This window comes from Meles meles, chromosome 13 (genome assembly GCF_922984935.1).
Source record: "Meles meles chromosome 13, mMelMel3.1 paternal haplotype, whole genome shotgun sequence".
NCBI classification, from domain to species: Eukaryota; Metazoa; Chordata; class Mammalia; order Carnivora; family Mustelidae; genus Meles; species Meles meles.
The window spans coordinates 80,775,969-80,803,525 of NC_060078.1; the positions used below are offsets into that span (position 1 = coordinate 80,775,969).

Here is a 27,557-nt window from a genome sequence, read left to right on the forward strand (position 1 = left end):
GGGCGGAACCGGCCGGAAGGCTGTGTCCCCTCCGCGGGGCATGATGGGGGAGTTGGAGATTTCCATCATGGCGGCTTCCATTTCGGGCTACACCTTCAGCGCTGTGTGTTTCCACAGCGCCAACAGCAACGCCGACCACGTAGGTGCCGGGCCCCCGCCGCGGCGGCTGGAGCCTCCAGCCTTGGCCCCGGGCTCGTGCCTGTGGCCAAGCCGGGACCACTCGCGGCTCGCCCACCCCCCCCCCCCCCGCCCAGACTCCCGGGACGGCCCTAGGGGCTGGTGACCCGGGCGGCTCCCGCCCCCGGCGAGCTCCTGCTGCCCTGGGCTCCTTCGTCCCCGGGATGGGCCCCCTCACTCAGTGCCTGCCGCCTCCTGGCCCTCTCAGGACAGCCGTCTCCCTTTTAGCAAAGCTGTCTAGGTTGGCCGCCGGCACTGTCAAGAGTCGCTTACTGGAGACCAGGCGTCTGCCCCTCCCTAAGAGTCAGGCTTCTAGACTTGCGAGGGGCTCCCGGGGTGGGCAAAGAGCGGAGAGACCGAGCTTTAGTCTAGGAGCCGAGGCACCCAGCCCCGCCCGCCGGTCTCACAGGTTGTCGTGGGGTGCGACGAGGGAAACCATGGCTGTCACTATTCATACTTGTGAGATACGTTCATGTGTTTTCTTCGCCTCAGTGGAAAATGGAGAATGTAAACAGGAGTGTTAGGTGTCGGGTCTGCTTGCCTTGAAGTTGCATGTTTAGTTCCTTGGCAATGTTCTAAAGCCACAGCGCTAATCGCAGTGAAATAGGGAAATGACAGGCCTACGTATGAGTGATCGGAAATGCATAGGCTTCGGAGCTCAGAGGGAGCAGAGCCTGTCTGCTTCAATATCTTTATTTTCCGAATTGTCTTTTAATGTCATTCGCCTAGCTGGAAGTTTCTTTGTGAAACTAGATAATTTTTATCTTTAAGTACATAATTAATCTGTCCACCAAATTGAGAGATGGTTTTAAGAGATGTTAATAATGAGTTACTCAAATTCATTTAATAAGTGGGGGGGGGGGGTTGAGGTTATCATTACAAAGCAAAATGATACACTGTCGAATAAGGAACTGAATTTGGTTTGATGTCTGCAACTTTAGCTTCCATTAATAAAAACTGATCCCATAGAGGTGATTCTGTTAGATAATTGGATGGCATTAAATTATTCTACTTTTCCTCTGTGTAGTGTTGATGGTAGAGATTAATGATAGGAATACACATAACGTGGGTTTTTCCAGAGTTAGCAGATGTCTCTGGATGCTGAGGCCTTTGATGCTGGAGCTAGCTATTTAATAATGTAATGCATTTCCATGTATAGGTGGTTTGTGATACTCCTAGTGTCCATGAAAGTACTAAATATGGTTTCAGTAATGCTTTTTAACATCTCTAGTTCTTGGAGTACTTAGTAATATCACAGTTTATGTAAAAGGCGAGGCTACTCTAAGAATAAGCAGCTACCTGTTGAAAAGCAGATCATTTTTCTACAAATGGCAGGGAGATGGCTACATTACTTAGATTGTTACTAATTTAATTCAAGACCTATTCCTTTAATATCTATTCTGTGCCAGGCATGGTGCTAGACTTCATGGAAGTTTTCACCCTGACAGTAGTTTGCAAGTGTATTTTATGTGACCATAGCTGGTTATGTTAACCTTGCCACAATTATATATATGGAATATTTTTGTCAATTTTACGTATTTTTAAGTTGAGGAACCAAAATTTGCCTTTGTACATTCCTGTTTTTTCCAGGCAAGAAATTCGTTTAAAACCACTCATTCTGTAGAGCTGGGGCTAGCAAGCTTTTTCCAGATAAGTAAATATTTTAGGCTTTGTGACCCATGTGGTTTATTTAGCAACTGGTCAGTTCTGCTGTTGTACAGAGAAAGCAACCATAGACAATAAATTAGTTAGGGTGACAGTTTCCAATAAAACTTTATTTATGGACCCTGAATTTGAATTTCATATAATTTTCACATGTCATGAAATATTCCTATTTTTTTTTTCAACCATTTAAAAGTGGAAACTATTCTGAGCTTGTGGGCTGTACACTTACAGGCACGAGGCTTGATTTAACCCACACACCATGTTTGCCTCCTCCTTCTATAAAGTAACAGTGTTCGGACAGACCAGCAGATAAGAAGCCCTGGTTCATACTTTGCTTTAGAATGTCTTGCTGTCATTGTTGACTTTTTCAAACTGAGGGCTGTGATAGAGGTCCCAGATAAAATACAGGGCACTCAGATAAATTGAATTTCAGATAAATAGGAAATAATTTTTTAGTGTAAGTATATCTTAAATATTACATAAAAATTGTTTGTTGTTTATCTGAAATTCAAATTTAACACTATCCTATATTTTTATTTTCTAAATTTGGCATCGCTAGACTGTGGAACACTAGGAGTCTGGAGATATGTTCTTAAAATGTAAGTTCTGTAGGAATTTTTAAAAATTGCTTTCACCTTAATTTTTATTTTTATTTTTATTTTTTTAAAAGATTTTATTTATTTATTTGACAGACAGAGATCACAAGTAGGCAGAGAGGCAGGCAGAGAGAGAGAGAGGAGGACGCAGGCTCCCTGCGGAGCAGAGAGCCCGATGTGGGGCTCGATCCCAGGACCCTGGGATCATGATGGGAGCCGAAGGCAGAGGCTTTAACCCACTGAGCCACCCAGGCGCCCCTCACCTTAATTTTTATTAACTTGTTATAAAGAGAAAGCTGCTCTTGTGTAGTGAGAATTCATAGCTGAAAGGCTTTCATGGGATAAAACAAGCTTATTTAGTCACTGTTTCTCAAACTAGTAGTCATAGATATTTTTTCAGGTTTGAGAGAATTTTTAAGGGAGATTTGTGTATTACTCAAGATTGAGAAAAGCCCTATACGTGATGGTTTGGGAACTTAAGACACTCCCTCCCCTATTCCAATACAAAAGCTATGCTGTAAAGCATCTGTCTCTCCCTCCTCACCCCCACAGATTCCAACTGGGAGTGTTTTTAAACTAGGCAATCTCTGTATTTGATTCGAAGGGTCAGCCTGGAATAGAAAGGTACGTAGTACAAGGTCACTGTTCCCACAGATACGCTCAGCCAGTATGTACTGGGCGCCTCCTGTGTGTTGGGCACTGTGCTAGTTGCTGAGATATACAGGCACAAAGTCCCTGCTCTCACGGGGCTTAGATTTTAGTAGGCATAGGCATTTGTTAATGTAAGGATGTGGCTGCTGGGAGAAGACTGAGAAGAAAACGCAGGGGACAAAGTGTCTGGCGTGCCCTGTTTCTGTTACATTGGCCAGAGAAGGCCTCTCTGATAAGGTGCCGTTGGAGTAAAAAGCCAGATGGAGGGAAGGAGCAAGCCATGTGGTTCTCCAAGAAAGGAGATTGCAAGGCAGCCTGTTAGCCCATCCTCATAGGGAAGTTACTGAGGCACATAGAGTTAATGTTCTCCACTGTGCTTGTGCTCAACATGACAGCAAGTGCTCCCACAGTAGGTTATGTGCTGTGTAATCCAGAATTTATGGCCTGTGCTCTCCAAAGGTGTAAAGAAAGTAACCTCAGCATTTATTGAGGAAGAACGTTCATGTGAGTGATTTATTTGCTGAAATCCTCATTTCCCACACCCTGTACAAGAGCAATTCGTTGTGCATTGTGTTAACTTCTTTACCCTTGTATCGTTAACAGTGCTTTTAAAACAATGAAATAAATTATATGTTGTTACAAGAAAACAGCCTTGGAATATTTCTGCTTCCTGAGCTTTTTTGATGTTGGTTGTTACACTCCGTAGGATTTAGGAAGTGGATTCACTCTGCTTATTTTTGCTTCAAAAAAACAGGGGTTTTTTTTTAGGGGATTAAAATATTTCATTGTGTATGGAATCCTTTTTCCAAGCAATCTAGTTAATAGGTACATCTCAGATTGCTTTAGTCTTATTGGTTTATACAATAGTAAGCTTATTTGGATTAATGTCAAAATTATTTTAAAATATAATGCTCTCAATTCATCTTAATTCCAGTAAAAAATACTTTTAGTCTGCAACTATCTTTTTTTTTTTTTTTTTTAATTACTTTTAGGAAGGATTTCTGCTGGGAGAAGTAAGACAAGAAGAAACCTTTAGCATCAGTGACTCACAAATCAGCAACACAGAATTTCTGCAAGTAATTGGTGAGTTTATCACTGAGCTTAGGAATATTTTTTCTGTATTAATGCTGTTTGATTTGTTCTTTGGTCCTTAACTGGTTTTAATCTGAAAGATAAAAAGAGTACATAAAAAGCAGCTAAAATCACAATGTAAATCGTTTGCACCGATAGCTGGTATGAAATGTTTTACAAGTCAGTGTGAACGTGCAGTGCTGACTGTAAGGTTAGGTAGTCTATAAAGCTCTTATCCACCAACTGGTCTTTTACTGAATTGCTGTCTGCTGTTGCTCATGATAGTCTCTTCAAAACCACAGTAACCCTTAGATTGCGTACTGGGCTATTCCCTGTTGTCGGCATCAGCACACACTGAAATGCAGGGATCTTTTGGGCTCGTCCTTCCCGGAGGGATCTGGCAAAGGTGTTCATACTTGTTTATATGAGCTATTTGCTAAATCTACACAGCCTTCTGGAGAGCGATCCAAATCGTTTTGGGCTGATTGTTGGGGAAGACGAAGGAATATTTATAGATGCGCTGACTGTCTTTGGATCAGTCTCTTTCTCTCTTTCTTTCTTTTTTTTTTTTTTTCTCTTTGGATCAGTCTCCTTTTTTTTTTTTTTTTTTTTTTTAAAGATGTTATTTATTTATTTGACAGACAGAGATCACAAATAGGCAGAGAGGCAGAGAGAGGGGGAAGGAAGCAGGCTCCCTGCTGAGCAGAGACCCTGATGCGGGGCTCGATCCCAGGACCCTGAGATCATGACCTGAGCCGAAAGCAGAGGCCTCAACCCACTGAGCCACCCAGGCGCCCCTGGATCAGTCTCCTTTTGATAAATAAGGATCAAACTCCTTCCAGCTGCACATTGAGCATGTCACCAAACAGTGTATCCTGATACTCAGGTCTCAGCGAGGGTTGCTTCACTTAGGCTACCACCATTTACTGACCATCCGTGTGTGAGGCGTGTGCCAGGTAATGAGAGGAATGCCCAGGTGCATCCCTATATTCCTGGAGTGGGGGGAGGATAGGACAAGTGCACAGAAGCCCCAGACAACTGTACAAGATGAGTACTGTAAGAAAGGAACACAGAAAATCCCATCCCTGCTAGTGGGTAAAAGTAGTAGAGAGTAAAGGTATCCTGAAGGCCATGAACTTAGGGTCGGGGGGCAGTGGATTCAAGAGAACACAGAGCAGGGTGGGAGTACACAAGATATACAGGTAATCTGGCCTGTTTCTATGTGGAGAATATACAGAAAGTGTGAAGGTGAGTGGTTTTGGTTTGAAGTTTTGCTGGAAGGTTAGGTTATGTTGGGACCACATCATCAGTTTCAAGCTTTCCAGTTCTGATAGCCTTCTAGGATACGGGTTGGGAGGCCAGGGTGAGGATTGAGGTGGGGTTAGGATTGGGGGAAAACAAGGAACAGTTCATTTCCTCAAGGACCCATATGATAAGACCCACTCCTCACAATACTGACTTGTTAAATAAAGACTCAATATACTGTCTCCAGCTGTTCTTTCACTGAGGTTTTGTTTTTGTTTCATGTAACTCTTTAAAATCCTAAAATGGAAAATTTGGTTTCATGGAACATGGGTGTAGTTTTATTGTTTGCACTTGGATTTTCAAAACTAATCTGGTATGCGAAGGTTAAAATGTCAGACGTAGTTAACGGACAGCACACCAAGCAAGAAAGAGCTCTGTTACCTGGTGTGACCATAAAAATAGCACTTCTGATGAATATTCTGGCTATTTATTTATTTTAAAAGAAGTAGAATGGGAAATAATTCAAATTCTACGGCTTCATGCATTGTATCTGATTCATAAGCCTTCTGGTTCTTTCAGTAAATACGTTTCCATGGTACTGTAGATACAGAGAAGTACCAATCGATAGAGCCCCCGTTAATGCAGCGCCATGACAACCATCTTCTGCTGCACAACGTTTAATTTATTAGCTCTATTCCGTTCATTGTATGAAACCATTGTGGCTCTCGTGAGCAGAGTATTTGCTGGTGTTATCTTAGGTGCATTGTTATCATTACACTAGTTTTCTTTTGAAACTAAATACGTGTTCGAAATAGAAACGGGGACTCCAAACCTAGGTTGGAAGGCCAGACATTGGGTCAAGTGCCAGGAGTAGTATTCCAGGCCAGTGGTATCAAGAAATTTTCTGGCATAGCCTAACTCCCAGCATAAGATGTTTTAAATAAAATGAGTCCACCGAAGTTGTTATTTGTTGCAAATGACTGAATCCATGCACAGACACTTTTACTCTGTACAGTAAGGACTGCATCCAGAGTGCTACATTCTGAACACAAAGTGCCGCATTATATGTTAACTGCGTATTCATTTTAAAAGCTGGGCCGACTCACTTTAAGCAGAGTTGTCTACCCTTAGTTCTAGAAGGGGAGGGAGCAGGCAGCCACGGAAGAGCTTCCTTAGTTAATTAGATGATGCCACCGCAGTTACTGGAAAGGATGGAGGAGGGAGTGGTGGAACTGTTGAGTCTCCATCAGGAGGAGAAGCAGAGGTAGGAAGATCCGGGAGAATAGGCGGAGGTGGGGAGGGGGCGGGGGGGGGCGGGGCGAACTGCTAAGGGAATGAGTGCCCGCATACACACGCCAAGAGGAATCTACAGTGTGGATGAACGCTAGAGGCACGGCGGACTCTGGAATCCCAGGTGGGGCAGCCCTGCTCCTGCCGGTTTCCAACGGTCTATCAGCCGGTGTTCCTGCCAGCTTCATTGCAGTCTGCGTCTGGATCATGTTGGAGGCCTTCACCCTGTTTTTTCCATGGAGGGTTTAGGTATTGCAAAAAGTCTTACAGAGAAAGGTCCAACTTCCTTTAGCAAATGCGACATGATATCTAGGGCGTATCTTTAGTGTGCCGCTAATCCCAGCTGTAAATCATGACAGAAGTCTGCTGGGGCAGTTGGTGACAGCGCTGAGTGTTTGGGATCCAGATCCACTGTCGGGTTTTTAAGAAATACTCGTTCCTTTAAAGGAGAAGGTGAGCTTTTCTTTCTTTTCCTGAACCCTCTGTAAAGTTTTTGCTATAAATGTTCCACATTCTAATTAATTTACTAATAGTACCTCAGAAATAATGTAGGATGGCGCACTGTATTATTGCTCGTGGTAAAAGAAGAAACAATTTTTGGATGAAGTTTTCTTATTTGCATCACTGTGTCAACAGCCATGCCAGGCAAGGAAACTCGTCTTTCCAGTGGAAGGATTGCATCTGTGCGTATGTTTTGGCAGCATTGACATCAGTACAGAAGCTAATGGGCAGAGTCCCATGGCCACCAGGGTCATGGGTTCATTTTAATTGTGTTAAAGTTGCAGCCTGAAGCTCTGTGCCTGTGGCTTTTTAGACAGCAGGTGATGAGTTTCTGTCTAGAAGAATGTTAGGAATAAGATGGAGTGGTTAATTAGTCTCATGGTCTTAGAAAGCCACCCAGATCCTAAGCCCCCTGATGAGCTTGAAGTACTTGTTTCCTCTGGGTAATCAGAGCAATCTTTCCAGAAGCTGTTAGGATCTCCCTTACAAAGGCCTGTTTCCCTTGGTGCTGACCATCTTTGAAGGGGTTAACAGGCGTCCAGAGCTTTCTCCTTCCTTCCCCTTCAGAATGCCTGGCCCAGCTTGTCCTGAGTCAGTAGTGGGTTATTGATGGTAGGGCGGTTAGGCCCTCCTCTCCCCAAGCTGCCCTCACACTGCTTATCCACTTTGATTAAATGCTTCCAGTTAGCTGTTACTTTTCCCTCTTATGCTTTGTTTAGCTAGGTGAGATGGCATGAGGGCGCACGATGGCTGTGTGTTCCTGAGTAAAAGCTTTCGGATATGTGCTCATCAGCTGTGGACAAATGGAAACAGAACGTGTTCTCCAGCTTACTTTGTCCTGAAAAGGTGTCCCTGAGTTTCAGTGTTGAGAAGACACACTGCCCTCACTAGTGTACATACAGCACCTGTCTGGGAGAGGAAAACTGTCTTTTTATTGTTTGAGATTTCAGTAAACAAACAAGTAGGCTATTTTGTACTTGCCTGTGTCTTACATGATTAACTAAGGAACTGTGTTCCTTCTTTCTAATTACAGAAATCCATAATCATCAGCCGTGTTCAAAGCTTTTTAGGTAAGCCACATCTTCCTTTGTCCCTTTTAGTCCTTTTTGGAGGATTAATTGATTAAAAACTATTGAATATAGGCTTGTACCTGATTGTGGCTATAAAGTCCCAGGTGTAACTGAGGGCATCCAAATTCACTTGTTTATTTAGTGTCCAGTGTGTGTAAGGTTAGAGATAGGGGAGGAATGGTGTAAATCGTGGCCTCCGTGGTTTATAGTGAAAGTCTACCCCAGCAGCCTCCCAAGCAAGGACTTTTCAGCCACAGAGCAGGAAGTTAGTCAAGAATCACATACAGATAAAAGAATTTAATGGGTGTTTTTAAGAAGAATAAAAAATGTTCAGTGTTCAACTTTAAAATATAAGGAAAGGGAACATGGAACTTTCTTTTTGCATGTATGTAAGTTAACGTACACCAGTTGCATACTAAGACCAACCAAAGGGCAGCAAGAGAAAGAAATGGGAGGAGCGACATTCCGAAGGGAGGGAGCAAATGACAGATGTGTGGTGGGTGAGAGAGACAAGGGCCAATATCCCCCATCCACCACACTTCTCCCCAGAGAATATGCAGGCCTCTGCTCTCTCAGCCCCAGAGCCCTCCACCTGCTGGCTGGTGTGATGATTTCAGCTCTTTCTTAAGCACCCCCCACCCCAGCATGTTCTACCTTCCCAGGAGCCAGTCCTTCCCGGAGTAGGATTCGGCACTCTTGGTCAGCACTCCCTTCTTTAACACCTGCCAACCGTTGGTGCCTAGCTGTTCCTGCTGTATGTCCCCTGCTGCTTTCATCCTGATCCCTGTCCCATTCTCAGCTGGCCCACACACCCAGGCCCTTGCACCCGAGAACTACTGGGGGGCCCCCTGCCCCACCACACACAGATACTATCCATTTACTACTTTAGAAGATTGTTCTCCTGCAGGAAGGTTACCTGTGGACAAAGTCTAAAAGCAGCCAAGATCCTCATCACTTTTAGGTTTGCATGTAACTGAAAGAGGAGTGGGAAGCGAGACAGGCAGTTCGTTTGAGAAGAATCTCAGAGCGAATGAAAGGATTCAGGCCATGGTTCACACACTGGCTGTGTTGGGTCCATACAAGTGTCTGATTTGGCCCTGACTCTGCAGAGCTCTCCCAGGTGTGCCCTGCCTTGCCCTTCTGAGGAATTCCATGCAATGCTGTCGGTAGAATTGTCCCAGAAGGATTTAACTAAGTTTAAATCACACACCTACAATTCTTACAGCTGAAGGAAACCTTGGAAGTCATGTGTGTGCTCCACACTCTTTCTTCTGTATAGAGGGAAGTGGAGAGCGCGTAGGTTCAGGGGCTCGCCCAGGATCGTGCCGTGAGAAGCAGAGCTGGGCTGGGCTGGTATCTCTTGACTCCCAGTCCGTGGGTTTTCTTTCTTTTGACCATTTCTTGAACTTCTTACTGCTTTGTAAGGCCTGGGCCTCATGGTGGTGGGCTGAGGGAGGAAGGATGGCTTTCCCTTTTTTTTTTTTTTTAAGATTTTATTTATTAGGGAGAGAGGGAGAATGAGTGCGGGGAGGGGCAGAGGGAGAGGGAGAAGCAAGCTCCCTGTTGAGCAGGGAGCCTGAAGAGGGACTCGATACCAGGACCCAGGGATCATGACCTGAGCCTGAGGCAGATGCTTAACCAACTGAGCCACCCCTGGTGTCCCAAGGATGGGATTCCCAAAAGCACAGTCAATACTAGGAGAACCCACACATCATTATGCCTGCTTACCGTAGGATCCCGGTCGGCTAGGTCTGTTTGAGGGGCAGACCTGGCTTCAAAGCCCAGCTCTTCCATCTTCCACCTGTATAGTTTGGGGCAAGTCACTTAACCTAAGTATCTTTACCTACAAAACTGGGAATAAAACTTGGGACGTGTTGAGCTACAGGAATACCTACTTACCAGCACTGAGGCAAGAATGAAAAGAAGCAAGCTGAGAAAGCGTGCAGCCAGGCCTCTTAAGCATTCAACAGATGTTCATTTCCCTTCTGCATTTCTCAGAAAGTAAGCTCCTGTATTCTTTTTTCCCCCATAAGTAACTGCTACTTAGAAACAAGGAAAAGATGTCACAGCCATTGGAAACCACACGTTTTCTAATTACTTGCCATCAGTACCTCCCACATGTGGAAGTAATACCTTTTGAATGTAGCAGTCTCTTGAGTATTCTTTGATGCAAAAGATATATCATCAGTGAAGCGTTGAGATTGATTTCTCTGGTTATCTGTTGAAGAAAAGCAATTGTATCTTTATATCTTGATTACCAACTTTTAGGATTCAGTGACCCATAGACACATGAGGCTAAGTGTATTCCTTTCTAAATACCATACAATTTTAATAAAATGTATTTTCTTTAAAAAAATACAGTTTTTATGACTATGCAAGCAAAGTTAACGAAGAGAGTTTGGACAGGATTCTTAAGGATCGGAGAAAGGTATGTCCTTTTTGTTGCCCAGTCCGATTTGGAAATCATAGTTTATTTTATCACCTAAACTTAAACCCAGAAAGGAATGTAAAATGAAACAATAGGATTTGATATTAATGTATGAGAGTTCTGTTAACTTAAGTAGATTTTAAGGGTAAATGCAGATGTGAGACAATGTTTATAACCTATCAATAGAAAAAAAATGTAGATATTTATAGTGTGATTCCATTATGTAAAAATCGGAAGGAAAAACAAGAACCATACTCTAGAGAGTCAAAAATTAGTTGAGTTGATTCTGGGTGGTTCTCTTTTTCTCTTTTGTAATTTTAAAAAGTAATTTTGCAAGTATCTTACATACATGCATTAATTTTATAACCAGGAAAAAAATGTCTAAAGAAGGTAAGTCATAATTAAACATCTCTGGATACGTTACCCTTTCAAGTTCAATTAACGCCAAACATAGGTGTTTTTCCAAAAGGTCATTTGTTCATTATTTCTGTCAACATATGCATATAATGTTCTGATTATGTATGGTAAGCAAGTCTGAATAGAAAATGAACCAGTTTTATTGCTGCGGCATTGTCGATGATCTCATTTATAATTTATTCTGTTGTACCATGTGTGGGTTTTACTTTTCTACCTTGAAATATTAATTCCAGAAAAGTAGATTTGTTATTAAACCATCCCTTGAGGGAAAAAATATTAATAAAAGTTTTCAGTTTGTCACACAAAAAAATGCCTTTGTTTAGAAGTGTGTATTATGGGGGCGCCTGGGTGGCTCAGTGCATTAAGCCGCTGCCTTCGGCTCAGGTCATGATCTCAGGGTCCTGGGATCGAGCCCCGCATCGGGCTCTCTGCTCCGCGGGGAGCCTGCTTCCTCCTCTCTCTCTGCCTGCCTCTCTGCCTACTTGTGATCTCTCTCTCTGTCAAATAAATAAATAAAATCTTAAAAAAAAAAAAAGAAGCATGTATTATGAAAAAGCTTTTAAAAGATTACTCGTGGAAAAAAAGAATCAGCACTGTGGGACTTGGCTCCCGAGGTGTCTGAAGAAGGGCACCAGGAGTAAAGAGTGCAGTCAGAGGAAGTCAGCATCCTCGGCGATGTGCGGGCTGGCTCAGTTGCGCCATCAGTTGGAAAAGCAGAAAGAAAAGCAGGTAAGATGAAAGGAAGACTGGGAAGGACGGAAGAAAGGACAGACAGCTTTATGGATGATGATGATCTCAGGTTTCTGGAGTCTGACCCCATCACCGTCCACCTGGGAAAGGGAGTTAGAGCAGCCACAGACATTGGGGTCCAGCTCTCTTGTTTTCAGTGACGTGCTCAGGAGTATATATTCTGGAATCTCTCAGGAGTCCATCCTTCCTATCCCAGCTCCAGCCTATCTCCTCATTCCATTTATATCTTAGACAATGAACTTTTATTATACTTTCTAAAACTGAAATTTGTTCCATGAAAATTCTTATCGGAGCAGTTTTCTAGAGTACTTACTACACATTAAAAGTAACAGGAATTCTTTTTTTTTAAAGATTTTATTTATTTATTTGAGAGAGGGAATGAGAGAGAGAGAGTGCATTAAGGTCAGAGGGAGAAGCAGGAGCCTGATGTGGGGCTTAATACCAGGACTCCAGGATCATGACCTGAGCAGAAGGCAGTTGCTTAACCAACTGAGCCACCCAGGCACCTGTATTTTTTTTTTTTTAAGATTTTATTTATTTATTTGGAAGAGAGAGACAGCATGAGTGGGAGGGGCGGGGAGAGGGGAGAAAGAGAATCTTAAGCAGACTCCATGCTGAGTGCAGAGCCTGATGTGGGGGTCAATCCCACAACCAGGACCTGGGCTGAAACCAAGACTGGGTTACTTAAGTGACAGTACCACCCAGGCGCCCTGAAGTATTTTTTTAAATAGATGAAAAAAATTCAAAGTGACAAAAATGAATAAAGAATATGAACAGGAAATTCACAAAAGAAAAAAGAAATACACAAATGGCCAAGAAATAATGAAAAGATGTTTATCTTCAATCCGGAAATGCAAACTGAAACAGCATGATACTATTTTCTTGCCCATCAGATTAGCAAAAGTGTAAAGAGATTGCTAATACCCAGTTTTGGGTAAGGCTTTGGGAAATGGGAAAGCTGTAGTTGGTGGGAATGTAAGTTGATAACAAACAGTTAAGAGAAGAGTTTTGCAGTAACAGAATTTTATTTTTAACTTTCTTTACTATTATTATTAAAGTAATCTCAATGCCCAATGTGGGGCTCAAACTTAGGACCCCAAGATCAAGAGTTACGTGCTCCACGTACTGAGTCAGCCAGGCGCCCTGCATTTTAAATACGCAGTCCCACCTCTAGGAATCTGGCCCAAGTAAACATTTGGATCTAGGCACAAAGATACGAAACGCTGGTGTTAATGAATAGCTCAACTCTGTGCCAGGCCGCATTCTAAGCACCTTCCGGGTGTTAGAACTAGGAGGTAAATTGCTGTTCTTACCATCCCCATTTTACAATTGAGAGAACAGGGGTGAGTGACTTGCTGAAGGTCCCCAGTGGGTAATGGTAGAGCCCAAGGTTAACCCCAGCAGTCTGGCCTCGGAACCCAGCGTGCAAGGGTGTTTATTGCATCTTTGCTTAATAGTAAGAGTTTTGAAAGCAGTCTAAATGTCCACCAGTGCGGAACGGTCAAGTCGGTTGTGTTGACACCTCTACGCTGTGGGATATGAAGCAGCCATTGCAAACAATGAGGGAAGTTCTTGGGTAATGACCTAGAAAGATCTCAAAGTTGTGTTACATGAAAAAAGTAGTGTCATAATTTGAGCCTGTTTTATGTAAAAACACAAATCTGAATGAGTATTTAGATGTACAGAAAAAGATCAGGAAGGAAGGCAACCAAACTTAAAAGTGTTTATTCTGGGGAGGGGAATGGAGAGGTGCTGCTGATGAAGGGGGACTTTATGGGAAAAGTTTGGTTGTAACAGTGTTTGTTAATTGAAAATAAGTTGGGGGAAAAAAAGAAGAGGAGCCTAGCAGGTAGGGTTTTGTTTTGTTTCTGGGTTTTTTGTTTTTTTTTTTTTTTTTAGCTGTAGATAAGGACGCATTTCTAAATTAATTTGGGGGTTTAAAAATTGTATTTGCCGGGCGGTGCCTGGCTGACTCAGTAGAATTTGTGACTCTTGATCTCTGGGTCATGAGTTCAAGCCCCATGTTGGGTGTAGAGCTTATTAAAATTTAAATTGGGGTGCCTGGGTGGCTCAGGCAGTTGAGCATCTGACTCTTGATTTCTGCCCAGTTCGTGATCTTGGGGTCATGCATAGGATCTAGTATCGAGCCCCACACTTGAGATTCTCTCTCTCCTTCTGCCCCTCCCCAGCTTATGTACTTGCTCTCTCTCTCTCAAGTAACGAAATAAAATCTTTAAAATAATAATAATTAACAAAGTAAAATTGGATTTGCTGTTTTGATCTTTAGTACATCCTACATCTGTTGTTATCTGGAGGGCATGTGGCTCTCAAATACAGAAACTCTACAACATTGCTAAAACTTTTTTTTAACCGTAGACTTAAGATAGGGGCTAATGTTTTGTTTTTTGTTTTTTGAAGTAGGCTCCACAGCCGGTGTAGAGCCCAACATGGGGCTCGATCTCACGACCCTGAGATCGAGACCTGTGCAGAGATCAAGAGTTGCACTCTTAACCGACTGAGCCAGCCAGGCATCCAAAGGCTAATGTTTTTGTTATGAGAGTGTCCCCCAGTAGGTACAACATGGTCATCTACTGCAACGTGCAGAGAATTACTGCCCTGGCAGACTCTATTTTGTGTTTGCCAAGTTTGCGCAAGCCTCAGGTTTGGGGCCAAGGCCAACAAAGCAAGTGAGAAGGGGGTTTCTGCCTTCTGGAAGCATCTGCTGTGCAGTAGATGATGATAAACACAACTGCCACCTTAATATCATCGTAAGGCCCAAAGGCTCCCACGGTGAAGATAACAAGCATGCCCACTCTCGGGGACGGTTGCTTTGGTTCCAGAAAGTATGAGTATCTAGTTGGGAGTAGAGAGGAAAGTCTTTGTGAGAAGTTGTCTATGAAACTTCGGCTGAAACAAGGTTGTAGGGAAAGATGTCCATAGTTGTTTCATCATGGCCCAGATGTAGTTGCCAGAAGTGGGCTTTTTAGTGTCAGGAAGTTTCTCAGTAGCCTTGCAACGATCTTGTTAGCTCTAAAAGGTAGAATCGCGGGTGTCATGAATGTGAATGAGTTTGGCATCTCATCTTTCATTAATAAGAATAATGGGGTTGTCCTTTTAGCAAACAACAAATGAATAAGTTGATTTCTATCTGTTGATAAACAAGATAAATGCATAAGGCTCATGTCTCAGAAAATACAGGTAGAATAAAACAGTTGGAATCCGCGTAAGTGAAAAGCATTATGCCTCATCCAGTAGCCACCTGTAAGATTCTGTTCATCCGTGAGTGTTTCGTGAGAGCAGCTAATGTGCTGGCGAAGCTCAGGTCTCTGCAGGGTGCCAGGGAAAGGGTGTAGAGACACCCCGAGGCCTCCGAAGGAGCTGACTCCCGTGTTACTCCTCACACCCCAGACGTACTGCTCAGAGTGCAACAGGCCACATTCTCAGGCATCAGTACCTCCAGCCAGGTGATGGCTTTTCTTGCAGACGACCACTTCTTCTTCTTCTTCTTCTTCTTCTTCTTCTTCTTCTTCTTCTTCTTCTTCTTCTTTTTAAAGGAAACCACTCTTCACATTTTTTTTTCCTTTTTTGGTATTTTATTTTTTATTTCAGCTTCACTGAGGTACAATTGACATACAAAACTGTAAGATACTTAAAGTGCACATTGTGTTAATTTGATAGGCGTATACATTGTGAAATGATTCACTGTGATTTCCCCATTGTGAGAGGATTAATGATGGTATTTTAATCTAAATGTTTCATTCAATGAGGGTAAGTGTTCAAAGGGCGCCTCTGTTTCCCTCCCTTCATCTTTACATGTGGAGGGGCTTCAGCTGGAGCTTTGGCTTTCTTTGCTTTTTTTTTTAAAGATTTTATTTATTTATTTGACAGATAGAGACCCCAAGTAGGTAGAGCAGCAGGCAGAGAGAGAGGGGGAAGCAGGCTCCCCGCTGAGCAGAGAGCCTGATGCGGGACTCGATCCCAGGACCCTGAGATCCTGACGTGAGCCGAAGTCAGAGGCTTAACCCACTGAGCCACCCAGGCACCTCTGTATGAGTTCTTTATGTATTTTGGATAGTAACCTCTTACTGGATACATCATTTGCAAATATCTTCTCCTGTTTAATAGCCACCCAGATGTCTGAGCTTTTTATTTTGATATAGTCCCTATAATTTATTTTTGCTTTGTTTCTCTCACCAAAGAACACGTGTTTAGAAGAATGTTTCTATGGCTGATGTCAAAAGATTACTGCCTATGTTTTCTTCGAGGAATTTTGTTTGTTTATTCAATCACCTGTTGATGAACAACTGGGCTGCTTTTTAGTTTTGAGCTGTTGTATGTTAAGCTGCTACGAACATGTGTACAAGTGTTTGTATGGATACATTCAGAATTAAATTCGTTAAGATTTCATGCAACCTTTCATCCTTTTTTCCTTCTGTTTTTACTGCAGAAAGTTATTGGATGGTACAGATTCCGGCGAAACACACAGCAGCAGATGTCGTACCGAGAGCAGGTTATCCATAAGCAGCTCACCCGCATCCTCGGGGTGCCCGACCTTGTCTTCCTTCTCTTCAGCTTCATCTCCACCGCCAACAATTCTACTCATGCTTTAGAATATGTTCTCTTTAGACCAAATCGAAGGTAAAGAAAGCGCTCCCAGCAGCCTCAAATAAATAGTAAAGATGTTGGTACATGTAATTGGGATTTATAACTTTGAAAATGTGCATTTTGTAGCATATTTAAAGAAAAGCTTTTATAATTCCCTTTCAGCTAGTTTTCTTTGTTTGAGAGAAGGTGTTTTCCTGTCAGCTGTATAAATTAAAATGGTTTTTGAACCACGAAGCATTAGCAAGATATGTTAATTGTGCATAAATTCTTACAGGAATACACAGCTGGAAATCATCATTTGCTTCTCCATGATCCATTATGTAGAAATACAGTTCTACTGCTCTGGAAGTCTGTAATTTTAAAACCAATTTCACAGACAAAATTGTCAGATTGATCCACCTACTGGTTAATGAAGGTTCTGCATTGTGAACTTGTGAAAACAAAACAAAACAAAAAAGATCATATGATTATGATGTCTGTCAATAAGAGAAAGGTTTCCTTCTGGAAATTCACTTGTAGATTATATTACATCGACATCAACGGAAACAAATTCTTAAATAGCCATCTGCAAGGTTTCATTAATTAATCAATCGGCAGGTATTTCCTGAGCTCTTGAAACCACCTCAGCACTCTGCCCATTGCTGTGGGGACCTGACCTCTGTTCTCAAGGAGTTTACCATCGAGTTTCTCCTCACTCAGGCATCCTTGGGTCGTCTGTGCAAGTAGCCGCCCCATAAAGCCTGTTAGTTCAGCAGCGCAGAGACCCAGAGTTCAGGAAGAGCAGTGCCTTTAACACGTTCTCTCTGGATCCTCCCACAGGTATAATCAAAGGATAACCCTTGCCATCCCCAATCTAGGCAACACTAGCCAGCAGGAGTATAAAGTGTCTTCAGTGCCAAACACTTCTCAGAGTTACGCCAAAGTTATCAAAGAGCATGGGTGAGTTGAAAGTACAATGAAAATGTCTTCCTGTCTTTTGTGAAGAGTGCTTGACAGCTTTACAGAGACATGTGAAATCTGTTTTGATGTGATAGAAGCTGAAAAATGCAGTCTAGACATGCAGTCTAGACCACCACCACCGTATGTCAGAATTTTGTGCTGATCAAAAGATCATTTATTTTTACCTGTCATTTATTTAAACATTTGCTACAAAAAAAAATTTTTTTTTTTGATGTAAAAGTTTGAACAGAGTATGTATATTTCTGAGGTTCCAAAGCTCAATGTGGCCACCGAAAAATGTATAGCTTGTTATTATTTTTCAAGTTGTCTTGGTAACATGGGTTCTTTTCCCCTCTCTGTAACTCTCGTGGCGTGGGCGTTGTTGCTCAGTCGCTTGGAGTTGTAGCATTCATGTAGTGAATGAAGATGGAAATGATAGAAAAATGCCTTTCGGGTCCGTAGCCATTAAAATAATTTTGTGACCTCGTTTTCCTGTCTTCCAGTACTGACTTTTTTGACAAGGACGGAGTCATGAAGGACATCAGGGCGATTTATCAGGTTTATAATGCACTTCAGGAGAAAGTGCAGGTAACCGAGTTATTCACTAGTTTTTGTCTCATTTCTAATGTCCAAATGCTTTTAGTTCTACTTTAATTTTTAATAATCTCCCAACTGACGAATGAATCATGGTCCAGAAGTCAGAATGTGCTTTCCCAAAATAATCTCGGATGCGCAGGGTAGTTACTCATGCTGGCCTACAAAAGGTTGTCTCATGATGGGCCCGAAGTAGAGTCTGGAGTCCAGCGTTTCTGTTACTATTCTGAAAGCGCATGCCCCGTTGATAACCGTGTTTTCTTTCGGGAAATCTCTTCCAAGTTTAGAGGATTGCTAAGACCACAGCTGTCTCCGTCAGTACGCTCGAAGTTGAGACGTATCTGAGGGCACCGGTAATTGGTACAGCTCTGCCCCTTCGCTCTGGGTCACTTGCTTTGCCCCCAGCTACCTCATTGAGTGGGAGGATTGCGCTGGAGCCTCTCATTCCTAGTCATTCATGCAACAAATATTTATGGAAACATCTCCTCCAAGCCACTTACTGAGCTAGGTGCTCACAGTACTTTCCCACGATCTTTTCATCATCCCCAGTGTGTTCTTAGGAGTCATTTGCCCTAAACCCTGAGAACAAAAGAGGCTTTGAGAACAAGAAGAAGGGTGGCAGGCCTGATAGAGGCTCTCCCAGGCCCAGAGAGAGCCTGGCTTTGACGAAGAAGCCGCAAGGAACAGAAGGGAATGTAGGCAGCTGCTGAAAAAGAAGAAAGCAGAGGGATCTGCCTGGGGCTAAAGAAGAAAGCCTACAACGGGCAGTTTCCAGGGTTTGCGTTCCACAGTCGGATCACGGCCCACCTAGCAGTGAAACAGGCTCACTGGTGACTGGCCTACTTTCCAGCAGTTTCTGGGATTTTTGCTGTGGAAGGAACGTGCAGTGAAAAACAGCTTTTTGTCCTAAATTCATGACCACGCTCTTTTCAGACCATCCGCACTATCCAGCTGACTTCAAAGTGGCTGTTCTGCATTTGCTGCCGAGTGACTAAGGCCTGCTCTGCAAACCCGGGTCTCGCATAGAGAGCCCTGATCCGGATGGTCGAGGGCAGGGCTGTGGCCTCACTAGCTGTCTGTATTTAGATTCTCGACTTTGAAACATACTTTCTTTCCCACTCCCCCAGTTATAAATATTTTCTGTTAAGTAAGTCTCTTTGTGACATCTGATTTTTGTTTGTTGGTTATAAATTAAAGTTGAAAGCATCTCATTCCTGTCTTACCTGTTGTTCGTCCTTTGTATGCTAGACTGGTATCAAAAATCCTTCTTTCAGTTTAATAAAAAAGAATCATTGAGAGGGAAAAATGAAATTTTTCCCACCTTAACCCTAACTTTTCAAGAATTTACAGGCTAAATAGAAATCATCATAACAAAATTAGGAAAAGCAAGTCAGTGAACCGTGATACTGGTCCCCTGGACCTTCATGATCTTGTTCTGCCTCACATGGCTGCTTTTTGACTCAGTAAAGCATCTGGTCCCTTCCTAGGGTTGCAGTCTGGGCTATCTTCATGGGTTGTCTTGTGCTTGGATTTGAAACTGATTGTTCCTATTGTCATTTTTCCCTCAGGCAGTGTGTGCAGATGTAGAAAAGAGTGAGCGAGTTGTTGAATCTTGTCAGGCAGAAGTGAACAAATTAAGAAGACAAATCACTCAGAGGAAAAATGAAAAGGAGCAAGAAAGAAGTGAGTTTTCCTATTATTTTCACCATTCGGTGTCAGGGAAATGTCTTTTTCAAACATCAAACCACAGGATGAATCACGGGAATCCTTCTACAGTCTTCAAGCCCCCCATGAGGCTGTTAGTGAAGGAGCATTCTTGTACTTCCAGAACAGACGAGTGTTTTTCATGGTACCCTTTCAAGTATCTTTTTTTTTTTTTTTTTTTAAAGATTTTTATTTATTTGACAGAGACACAGGGAGAGAGGGAACACAAGCAGGGGTAGAGGGAGAGGGAGAAGCAACTCCTCGCTGAGCAGGGAGCCAGATACGGGACTCGATCCCTGGACCGTGGGATCAGGACTTGAGTTCAAGGCCATCGCTTAACAACTGAGCCACACAGGTGCCCCGCCCCCTTCAAGAATTTTGGACGAGATCGGGCGCGTTCAGGGTGGTATGGCCGTAGACCCCCTTCAAGTATTTTAAACTAGAAGAGAAAAGATTAACTGTAAAAGTGCCTCCACGAAGCAAGTTAGAGTAAATCCCGAGAAGTGGTTGGTGGAGACGTGTCTGCGTGGACTACTATGATCTCTTTACCTCGGCTGGGATGTTTCTCACTGAGTTAACCTCCCGGCAAACCTAGCGGATGGGGACTGCATCCTGTGTTCATCACATAGCCACATAAAGGAGCTATCCAGTATTCTTATCACTTCATATTTGATTCACAGTCATGGTCACAACAGAGGCTTTAAATGTCTGGTTTGTGGTAGCTGTAGATGAGTGGATACAAATGAGCTAAGGAACCAGCTGGCTGAATGAGAAGGAGGCCCAGGAATCTATTGATTCCAGCATGAGAATAGACATGTTTACTGTAATGCTACCAGATTTAACGTTTGTATGTTAGATTTATAACCTTTCCTAATTTAAAAAGAATACTTGCAAACCAATTAAAATGTCATTTATATTTTTTGGGTAGATGATACCTGATTCATTTTTTAAAAATAATTATTTGACAGAGAGAGAGATCACAGGCAGAGAGACAGGCAGAGAGAGAGGGGGAAGCAGGCTCTCCGCTGAGCAGAGAACCCAATGTGGGGCTCCATTCCAGGACCCTGAGACCATGACCCTGAGCTGAAGGCAGAGGCTTAACCAACCGAGCCACCCAGGCGCCCCTGATTCATTTTTAGTGTTATATTTTTTGGGAAACAATCAAATGCAGACACGGATTGATGTATAAGAATATTAATCACAACTTTATGATTCTAAAATCTGAGAAACAACCTACTGGAGGAGTTGAATAAATAGCAGTAGAATAGTTGAATGAATTATGACATATCTATAGGGTGGAATATCGTCCCATTGAAGCGAATTTTTAATGACGTGGGATAATGCCCAGTATATAATCTTAAGTGAAAACAGTAGGATATAAAATGGCATAAACATGTGATCTCAGCTGTGTTTATTTTATTTAATTTTTACTTATTTTTTATTTTTATTTTATAAAAATCTATAAATTTTTATATTTATATTTACAATTGTATTTATAATTATATATTTTATATTTATTTTTATAAAAAGATTTTATTTATGTATTTGGCAAAGATAACAAGTTGGCACGCATGTGCACACACACGCAAACACGGCTGGATAATAAAACTGGAATTTAGAAAAGGGGGGTGGGGCCGACATCTAAATTTCTAAATTTTAACCCCAAATCTTGTGCTTTTTTCTAAAAGTCTGACGGTGTTATCTGGGTGATAGAATTATGGGTGTTTTTATTTTACTTGTTCTTTTCTAAATTTTATACCAGTATTTTTCAAGGCAAGGGACTCATAGGTATGAGTCCAGATGTGCTCTGGACTATTCCAGAACATGCCTGAAAATACGTTGTATCAGGAGCCTCAGTTGGTGGAGAGCTCTCGATCTTGGGCAGAGGCCTAACCGACTGCTCAGTGGGAAGCCTGCTTCTCCCTCCCCACTCCCCCGCTTGTGTTCCCTCTCTTGTCTCTCTCTCTGTCAAATAAGTAGATAAAAATCTTTTTTTTTATAGATTTTATTTATTTATTTGACAGAGAGGAAGATCACAAGTAGGCAGAGAGGCAGGCAGAGAGATGGGGGAAGCAGGCTCCCCGCTGAGCAGAGAGCCCGATGTGGGGCTCGATGCCAGGACCCTGGGATCATGACCTGGGAGAAGACAGAGGCAACCCACTGAGCCACCCAGGTGCCCCAGTAGATAAAAATCTTAAAAAAAAAAAAAGAAAAAGAAATATGGTTTTGTGATGCAAATTCTGTCAAAGAAGAAACTCACACTGAGATGAGTGCCAAGGGTGGTGAGGACTGTGTATTTCGTCTTTCTGCCCCCACGGTCTGAGAGCAGGGTGAGCAGCAGGGGAGGGAAGCAGCGCAGGACCTGCAGTTAAAACAGCTGCTCTGCGTGTCAGGGGCCGCACTGCTAGCCGCTCCTTTAGTGACGTCACTTCCCCTTTCTGGACTCTGGCTTCTTCGCCCATAATTTGGAAGTGATGATATTGGTGATGACGACAGTAACACTTCAGGTTTTCTGAGGCCTAAAGGGATTGATGTATAACAGCAGGATTTATAAATTCTGAAGTACTGTGCGAGTTTAAGATAACTGTCAGTTTCACTTCTTTGTTGCCATTTTCCAGAACACTCAGGTTGACCGTTTATTTTTATTTTTTTAAAGGTTTTATTTATTTATTTGACAGAGATCACAAGTAGATAGAGAGGCAGGCAGAGAGAGAGAGGGGGAAGCAGGCTCCCCGCTGAGCAGAGAGCCCGATGTGGGGCTCGATCCCAGGACCCCGAGATCATGACCTGAGCCGAAGGCAGCGGCTTAACCCACTGAGCCCCCCAGGCGCCCCAGGTTGACCGTTTAATGCACTGACTGCAAAGCTGTGAAACTAGAGGAAGCGTTACAGTTTTCTTTCTGTTTTCGTCCAGGATCGCAGCAGGCGGTGACCCACAGACAGGTGCCATCCGAGAGTCTGGGGCCGGCATTCAGCCCTCGGATGCCCTATTGTGGGCTTGCAGCCGAAGGTCGAAGTCCACTTGGAGATGCAGAGGCCTCTGATCCTCCTCCCCCTTATTCCGATTTTCACGCAAACAATCAAGAAAGTACTTTGAGCCACTCGCGCATGGAAAGCAGCGTCTTCATGCCTCGACCTCAAGCCGTGGGTTCGTCCAGCTATGCTTCCACCAGTGCCGGACTGAAGTGTCCCGGAAGTGGCACAGACCTTCCTCCGTCCCAAAGAGCAGCTGCAGACAGCGCTGAGGAATCAGATGACAGTGATTATGAAAATCTGATTGACCCCACAGAACCCTCTAATAGCGAATGCTCCCATTCGCGGGATCCTCGACCCCTGACACATCCCGACGGCGGCTCCAGGAACACTCAGACCTCCCAGATTTAGCTCAACAAAGAAACTCTCCACTTAGCACTGTTTTTCTTAATGGCTTATTGAGAGAGTTTTTTGAGGACTTAATCTGGGGGGGAGAACTGCGTTCTCAGACCCCTGGCCACCCCACAGGAGGGTCCTCGAGCACAGAGCTGGTAGGGGCCTCACGTCGCCGGTTCTCACCTGCAGACCCAGTGTGCAGATTTCCTGACAGAATCACTGAGATAATCAAATTGTCCTCATTTGGGTGCGGTTCATGGATGTACTGGTAAATTTAGGCAAAGTGAAACTTACCAACATAGTTTCTGTTCTCTAAGATAAATTGGAAATTAGAGACTAAGCACAATTAGTCTATAAATGTTCTATAAATCAAAAACTTACCTCTTGCACTATCATGCCTTGAAATTTACTTTTTCAAAGGGAAGCGAGTTTAGCAGCAGCCTTCAAAGAACCTTCTTCCTATGATGAGCCAAATTCATCTTTGCCAGAAAGAAATTTTGATAATTCCAAGAAGCCTGATTGGAACAAATCGGATGTACCTTCTCTTATCTGCATGACTTTGTGAGATCAAAAGAGAGGGCTTTGTTTCAACTTTTTTCTACTAGCCTGATATATATTGTCACTTAAAATGGTTGCCTTTAAAAAAAAAAATGTAGAAATACTAATTACCAGTAAGTAATCATCCAAATAAGTATGTCATAAAATAAATTACTTATTTTTCTTTCGGGGAATTACAGTGACTGCTGTGTTGCACTAGCCACATTCATGGTCTCTGTTCTGGAGTCTTAAAGGTGAAGGACACACAGCAGTGGATACATCAGAAAGGAGTTATGCTCCAGACCTGAGTTTTAGGATGAACAGATTCCAGACACAGTGGATTTAGCCAAGTTCATACATAAGGGATATAATTCATTTAGCTCTTTTGACAAATCCTAGTGTTAGTTTTATCTGTGGAGGAAAAGACATTTAATAAACCGTTTGGGAATCTTGGTGAATAAAGATTCATTTTAAATCCAAATAACCATACTTATTTTTTTTTTTAATTGCTATTTGGAGGATAGTTGTGGAATGTGTAGAGACTTTCTGTTGGGATGCACTTATATTTTTATTTAATTACTGCTTGTTTTCTAGTTTTGCCCAGAATGTGTGAAACCACTAAAGACATTCGTGAGCACGTTAGGCTCCTGGTTTGGAAATGACGAGACTGATGAGGTCAGCCCATGAAGTTAAGGCTTTGGGACATAACTGCCTTTCCTTTGAACTAGCTAAAACCTAGGAGAATAAGGAAGGTGTCCAAGAGACCTCAAATCCAGGTTCTGAAAAAGTTTCATTTTGTTGGAGAGAAGTTTACTCCCTGAGCTTGAGTTCCAATATGAAATTACCCAGTGTAGACTGAAACACGAAATAGTAAAAGTACCGTTCTTCAAAGAACCACGCTGTGGGTCTGTATTTTCCTGCTCTCGTGGCTTTGTTGGCCTTACATCACTGCCATTGGATTTGAAACGTTGCAGACCACTTTATCTGCAAACGTGTTCCGGTTCTTATCAGCTCCCTTCTAGCGGCTTCAGCGCCAGTGTGAATTTATTTTATTTTATTTTTTTTTGTTTCTGTTTTAAGTGCCATTGCCATCTTTTCTGTTCAGATTTTGACCTTCAGGAAAATATCTTTATTTTTATGCCATACTGAAACCTACAATGTATAGCTGACGAAGCAATTCAATGTGACAATAAAAACTATTTAATCCTGGTGCTGTTGTCTTCCCGTGTGTCTGCGCCCCAGAAAGGTCTCGCCTCAGTGTTCTCGTTCAGGCTGCTCTCAGGGGACTTCATACAGTTGTAAATTCTGCACGCAGAATTTTGGTCAGGCTGCTTTCGGGGGAGAGCCAAGAACACAATTTACTAAAATGTTTCTGTTGATTTCAAGGAGCATGTGTTGAGTGTCAAGAGAGAGAAGCACCAGTCGAGTACAACACTGAGTTTAGGAAGTCCCCCAAAGGCACTTTTTTTTTTTTTTTTAGATTTTATTTTTTATTTATTTGACAGAGATCACAAGCAGGCAGAGAAAGAGGTAGGGAGGCAGGCTCCCTGCCGAGCGGAGAGCCCAACGTGGGGCTCGATCCCAGGACCCTGAGATCATGACTGGGGCCAAAGGCAGAGGCTTTAACCCACTGAGCCACCCAGGCGCCTCCCAAAGGCACCTTTCGAGGAAGAGCTGATCTTGTTTAAAGAGACCCCTCAGACTGAGTCAGCGTAACCATCTGGAGCTTACAGAATTTGGTGCTGTTAGAGTGTCTGAGGGGACAGAACTGCCTTGGGAGGACGTCATGTTGGCTAACAAGTACCTTCTGGATTCCGTGGGAGGCGTTCCTGGTGAGTGAGGCATCTCTTCCAAAATCTAGGCGATAGTGTGTTTTCAGGGGGATTTTAAAATGTGGGATTCTAGGGGCACCTGAGTGGCTCAGTGGGTTAAAGCCTCTGCCTTTGGCTCGGGTCATGATCCCAGGGTCCTGGGATCAAGCCCCGCATCGGGCTCTCTGCTCCGCGGGAAGCCTGCTTCCTCCTCTCTCTCTGTCTGCCTCTCTGCCTACTTGTGATCTCTGTCAAATAAATAAATAAAATCTTTAAAAAAAAAAAGTGGGATTCTACTCCGTCTCCTCCAGCTATTGAGAGAAAAGAAGATTGGATTCTTTTAACTTAGAAGTCTGGAGATACTTAATTACATGCTGTAATTGGCTTTCCTGGAGAAGAAAACATAAATATGTTTCTGAAAAAAACATAAAAACGGAAATCTCCTTCCCAAACATTCAGACCCTAAGGATATAGGTTTTAAAATTCCAGACCAAGGGGAGCAGTGACAATAACTGCTTTAATAAAAAGATTTCATTGTACTGTCTTGTGAGTTGTCTCTTAAGGAGGTGGAACCTGGGGAATGTAGAATAAAAATACAATAGAAAGAAAGGATGGTTATTAGCTGTGTTCTGGGTCTGCTCTGCTTTGAGCGTCTGGCCTTGAGCGGCCGTTTCATTTCAGTTACTAAAAGATCGTCCTTCTACGAGGTTCTGCATCCGTCTTTCCACAGCAAACCGTAATTCTGCCAGACAGGGAGACTGAAAGGGAAATTGCTTCTACAAGTGTGGTGCTAATAAGTGACGGAAAATGTTTACTTTCCAACTTGATGGCAAACAGATTTGGGACAGTTCTGGGATTTCGCTTAAACTGCCTTCCTTTTTACAGTGACTTTTGTGATGTCCTGAATAAAGCAGGAGAGTCTAGACCTGGGGCACATCCAAACTGGGTTACTCTGGGGTTACTCTGACCCCTGGGGAGGGAGTGAGGGGCACCCCCTCTCTAGCAGTGAGGCCTCAGAACATCAACAGGGAGACGTGTCCTCAAATGCCAGGTGCCACGCACGGTCCAGAATGTACACCGAGAAGTGCTTTCTGTGTGTGCTCAGACTTAGCCAAAGGACGTTCACAGTAGCCTTTACCTTAACAGCAAAAACCTGGGAGTTAATCCTCCTAATAGTGGGCTGGTGAGATGTGGTACACCGACAGACGCAGTCTGCAGCCGTGGGGCGCCTGGGTGGCTCAGTGGGTTAAGCCTCTGCCTTCGGCTCAGGTCATGATCTCAGGCTCCTGCGATTGAGCCCCACATCGGGTTCTCTGCTCAGCAGAGAGCCTGCTTCCCCTTCTCTCTCTGCCTGCCTACTATGATCTCTCTCTCTCTGTCAAATAAATAAATAAAGTCTTAAAAAAAAATCATCTGCAGCCAATAAAAATACTGAGGTAGGAATCAAAAAGATACCTTGCCGTGGAAAGATGGGTTTTAGGTACATGAAGAAAGCCAGGTTTCCAAGTAGTATGTAAGTCATGGTCTGATTCTTATGGGGGAGAGATGGGTAAACTGCTCTTGATAGAAAACAATGTGGAAGGTCTTCACCCAAGTATCAACAGTGTTGTCTCGAGGTCAGGGCAATGCAGCCGATTTTTTTCCCCACCCTTGTTTGTATTTTCTAGTATTTCTGCGATAAGTATTTGTATGGCGAGAGGCTTAGAAATGGTGGGTTGCTGGTTACACGATTTATTTCATGCACAGCACCCAAGAGGTGATCCCACAGACGCTCTTGGTCCCCGGGTCTCTTGGCCACCGCACTGCAGTGTTTTAGACTCGCAGGCAATGTAGCCGGCCTCATGGGTGCTGCTGACTTCCCTGCATTCAACTTTTAACTCATTTCCAGATGAAATCACGTACTTACATTTTATTTTGCATTGGTGGACTTTTCCCCCTAATACTACTAGAGTCAATTCTACTTTCCTTTTTATGGAATCCATTTCCTAAATTTCCAAGAAGCACATAAGAAAGGCCTTCTGAGGTTGGGAGTGATTGAAAACTGAAGCAATTATTTATATTTCTCTAACGTAACTGTGCTTCCCACAAAATTGATTTCGGGGTGTTAAACTGTAAGAGTGATTTCCTTCATTTTTTTT

The 27,557-nt window shown here is 43.1% G+C and overlaps 1 protein-coding gene across 1 annotated transcript; it reads left to right on the forward strand.

Annotated features, from left to right (window-relative positions):
* Positions 1–33: 33 nt before the first annotated feature.
* On the forward strand, positions 34–24,817 carry ABRAXAS2 (abraxas 2, BRISC complex subunit). The gene is made up of 9 exons (XM_046027651.1): positions 34–139; positions 4,082–4,172; positions 8,230–8,266; positions 10,628–10,694; positions 16,309–16,499; positions 17,286–17,405; positions 17,909–17,993; positions 19,568–19,682; positions 22,617–24,817. The coding sequence occupies exons 1-9, from the start codon at positions 41–43 to the stop codon at positions 23,084–23,086; spliced, it is 1,275 nt and encodes a 424-aa protein (XP_045883607.1). The 5' UTR covers positions 34–40; the 3' UTR covers positions 23,087–24,817.
* Positions 24,818–27,557: the final 2,740 nt, after the last annotated feature.